The following is a 4221-nucleotide window of genomic DNA, read 5'->3' as shown; positions in this document are numbered from 1 at the left end:
GGCCCCCCCTGCCCCCCCCCCAGTGCACAAATTTTTGTGCACCAGGCCTCTAGTATATATATAAAAGCCTAAGCGACCGGACAACTGGCCAGTCTCTATGATGTGCACTGACCACCGGGGGGCAGATGCTCAATGCAGGAGCTGCCCCCTGCTGGTCAGTGTGCTCCCACAGCAGGAGTGCTGTTCAGCTGACTCCGGGCGCCAGATGCCAGGCTCACAGCTGGCCAGCGCAACTGTGGCGACGCAAGCCTCTCCCGCCTCCGTGGCAGTGCTACCAAGCTGCGGTGGTGACGGCAGCAGGCACAGCAGGGCCGGGATGAGTGGGAGAGGCACAGCGCCCAGCCCAGGCTCTTCCCCACCTGCCTGCCACTGCCCGCGCTACTACATCCTCCAGGGGTCCCGGATTGTGAGAGGGTGCCGGCCATGCTGAGGGACCCTACTGGTGCACGGATCCGTGCACTGGGCCTCTAGTTTATTTATTAAAAAAAAAAAGTTCCGTCATTTCGACATATGTACATATGTGCTTTATGTTTTTTATTACTTATTTACCACCAGTAAAGGTCAGGAATTGTTATCTTTCTTTTAAATTATTTTTACTGTTTCACTTCATCACTGCTGTGTATGTGCTCCATGTGAGTCACGTAGGTGTTTATGTAAGTGGGTTCCGACTTACAGCAAAAATCGCATTACGTTGCGCTGCAGGAACGGATCTCTGACATAACCCAAGGACCTACTGTATAATAAAACCCGAATATGCAAATGGACTGAACAGCGGAACGACCTGTCGCTATGACGCACACTGACCACCAAGAGGCACATGCTCGAGCAGGAGCTGCCCCCTGGTGGTCAGTGCACTCCCATAAGGGGAGTGCTGCTCAGCCAGAAGCCGGCTGTGATCATGGCTGGTGAGCACAGCGGCAGTGGCAGGAGCCTCTCCCACCTCCGCAGTAGCGCTAAGGACCCCTCGGGGGATGTCTGCCTGCTAGCAGTCAGACATCCCCTAAGGAGTCCTGGACTGGGAGAGGGCACGGCACAGGTCAAACTGATGGGGGGCCCCCCCCCCCCCCCCCCAGTGCACTGATGGCATGTACCGGGCCTCTAATGCAAAATAAAATAGAAGTTTCATGTTTTAAGCAGAATGTCAGAGGTGACCCTGACCAGGTAACTAGGTTGGTTACAGCTTCATCCCTATACACCAAGGTTTTGGGTTTTATCTCTGGTCAGGGCACATACAAGAATCAACAAATGAATGCATAAATCAGTGGAACAAGTTGATGTTCCTCCCTCCCTCTTCCTCTCTCTCTGAAATCAATAAATTAAAAAACAATGGCAAAGAGATTATAATTAATAATGGTCTGTGTTGGCAAAGACCTGCTTCTGATGAAAGTATAAATTGATGCAACCTTTTTTGAAGGTACTTTACTTTTTCAGGAAACTTTAAAATATGAATTTTTGTGACCCAGTAACTTGATTTTTCAATTTTTATTTGTTTATAATAAGGAAATATCCTTTTAAGACAGCATGAATGAGAGCTCACAGTATTTTAATGCTAGAGTGAAAAACAAAAATAAATTTTAATCTCAATTTTTAGTAAAAAGTATATACAGTAAAAAATTGAAAGAAATAACAAATTGACAGTCATTATCTTTTGGTAGTAGGATTATCAGTTATTTTCTTTGTTGTATTTTCCTGTGCCCTGTACAATGAATATGTATTACTTTTATAATTAGGAACTTTGATTAGGCAGTTAAAGTGTGCTTAGATTTTTATCCTAAGTAATGAAAAAATAGACATTAAAATAGTCCTTTTTATGCTTGACTATTTTAACTCTGATTGGATTCTGCCTGTGATCCTTGTAATGAAACAAAAAAGAGTGATAGTTAATGTACTTCAGGACAGTTATGTGAACTGGTATGATTAGCTAAATATTTTCACCATTTTGAAAATCTGAAATATCTTTACCATGATAAAGTGGTTTTTATTTGAGTACTTTGCATGTTTCAGAAACTCAAAAGCTATCTTTAAATGGATTTTTTTTTAATTCTCATATGATGGTAATTATCATTTTATTGTTCTCAAAGAGTGATCCTCCACTGGACCCACCCATCAATTTTATTTTTTATTTAGATAAGATTATTCTTTCCAAGTGAACTTTCTCCATATATATTGTTATCTTATGGTATTCATATTTGTATTTGGCAGCCATATTTTCTGCTCTGAAGAATCTTCAAGATAAGATTCGACGCTTAGAACTTGAAAGGATTCAAGCAGAAGAAAGTGTGAAAACCTTGTCTAGAGAAACAGTTGAATATAAGAAAGTATTGGATGAACAGATACAAGAAAGGGAGAATTCAAAAAATGAGGAATCAAAACACAATCAAGGTTTGTTTAATTATAAAGGAAATGAAACACTGTAAAGTATGTAAAATTACTCCAGAATTGCACATTAGCATTTTCTGGTGGCCTGTCTTCAGGCACTACAAAATTGCATTATATTCTGGTGTGTTTTGAGGAGCTTATAAGGTACGGTTTACATCATCTGGAAAGGCTCAGAGGGCTATTGGAAATGTTTATTATGTACACAGTAGACTAAATTCCTTTTAACAGCTTGTTAAAACTGTTCTATGAGTGACCTAATTTCTGCTTTTCTTACATATTCTTTTTAGAACTGACATCTCAGTTGTTAGCTGCAGAAAGTAAATGCAATCTTTTAGAAAAACAATTGGAATACATGCGTAATATGATAAAGCATGCAGAAATAGAAAGGACGTCTGTCTTGGAGAAACAGGTATGACACCTCACCGATTCATTCTCAAGGACAGTTATTGGTGGGGAAAAATTAGACATAAAGGACTAATGGTGCTGTTGTAATAATCATTTCTACTTTTATCTTAAAGTAACCATTGGCAATAGTACCAGAAGTTCATTTTGAAAAACCAGTGTAAGCTTTGAGAAAAAAATTTAATTGTTTTTTTTCAGCATAGCTATGAAGGGGATGTTCCATTTTTGGATGACACTCACACACACTCCCACATCCTCTACACCAAGCTTTGATAGCTTCTGCTTTTGAGTAGTGTAACAGCCCATGACTGAAATTACTTGGGGTCATTTGTAGTATCTGAAGATTTGATTGGCCTTCTAGTTATTTCTGTATTTGGTAAAGTTTTACTTAAATTGGAAAATCATTGCATAGTGAGTTGTGTGATCTTTTCACGTTATGTTAACTTCTTTGAGTCTACATTATAAAAAGTATTAAAAAATCATATTATGGCCCTGGCTGGTGTGGCTCAGTTGGTTGGGCAGCATCCCTTGCACCAAAAGACTGCTTGTTCAATTTCTGGTCAGGGCACATGCCAAGATTACAGGCTAGATCCCTGGTGAGGAACGTGCAGAAGGCAGCTGATCGACAATACTTACCTCTATATCGCTCTCCCTTTCTCTCTAAAAATCAATTTTTAAAAATCTAATAAAATGAATGAAAGAAAGAATCATACTATGTACCTCTACTTCTTCACTTTAAAGACTCAGTAAGGTAGCAGATTTCAAGTTTCTTTATACTTTGAAAATTGGCCTGTAATTCTCTTTCTTTGTAGTGTCTTTGTCTATTTCTTTCAAATAAAATTTCTGCCCCTTTCTCCTCTCCTAGAACCCCTATAATGCAATATTAGTACATTTGATGTTGTCCCTTTTAAACTACTCATCTTTTTTATTTTATTTGTTTTATTTTTGCTGTTCTGATTGAAATATCTCCACTATTTGTCTTCCAGATTGCTAATCTGTTCTTCTTTATCACCTAACCTGTTGATTCCATCTAGTGTATTTTTCATTCTAGTTATTGTATTCTTCAGTTCTGATGGATTCTTTTGGATACTTTCTGGTGTGTTTTTTTTTTAAAATCTCACTGTATTCCTCTGTTCTTCCATTTTCTGAGCACTTTTTTTGCCATTATTTTGGTTTTTTTCTTATCTGTGTGTCATTAGGGTAATTATTAGGATAAATAATAATAATCTACACTAATAAAAGAGAAACATGGTAATTGGCGTACGACCGCTACCCTTCCCATTGGCTAATCAGCATATCCTTATGCAAATTAACTGTCAGCCAAGATGGCGGCCGGCAGCCAGGCAGCTGGAAGCGAACATGAGGCTTCCTTGCTTCAGTGACTGCAGACTCCAACATTCCCCGCCTGACATGCCGGCCTCTGAGCTGGCAGTTTGAAAC

The 4221-nt window shown here is 39.6% G+C and overlaps 1 protein-coding gene across 6 annotated transcripts in view; it reads left to right on the top strand.

Annotated features, from left to right (window-relative positions):
• The window catches only part of CEP57 (centrosomal protein 57kDa), a 63081-nt gene that overhangs the window by 29700 nt on the left and 29160 nt on the right, over positions 1 to 4221 (top strand). For all 6 annotated transcript variants that reach the window (XM_005856739.2, XM_014538602.1, XM_014538605.1 and 3 more), the window contains 2 exons: positions 2203 to 2382; positions 2667 to 2788. In XM_005856739.2, coding sequence (XP_005856801.1) covers positions 2203 to 2382; positions 2667 to 2788 — 302 coding nt within the window. The remainder of the gene's footprint in view (positions 1 to 2202; positions 2383 to 2666; positions 2789 to 4221) is intronic.

Source organism: Myotis brandtii, unplaced genomic scaffold (assembly GCF_000412655.1).
Source record: "Myotis brandtii unplaced genomic scaffold, ASM41265v1 scaffold1043, whole genome shotgun sequence".
In the NCBI taxonomy this organism is placed as follows: domain Eukaryota; kingdom Metazoa; phylum Chordata; class Mammalia; order Chiroptera; family Vespertilionidae; genus Myotis; species Myotis brandtii.
The sequence above is the reverse complement of the archived record's forward strand: the minus strand, read 5'-3'. Positions and strand labels throughout refer to the sequence as shown.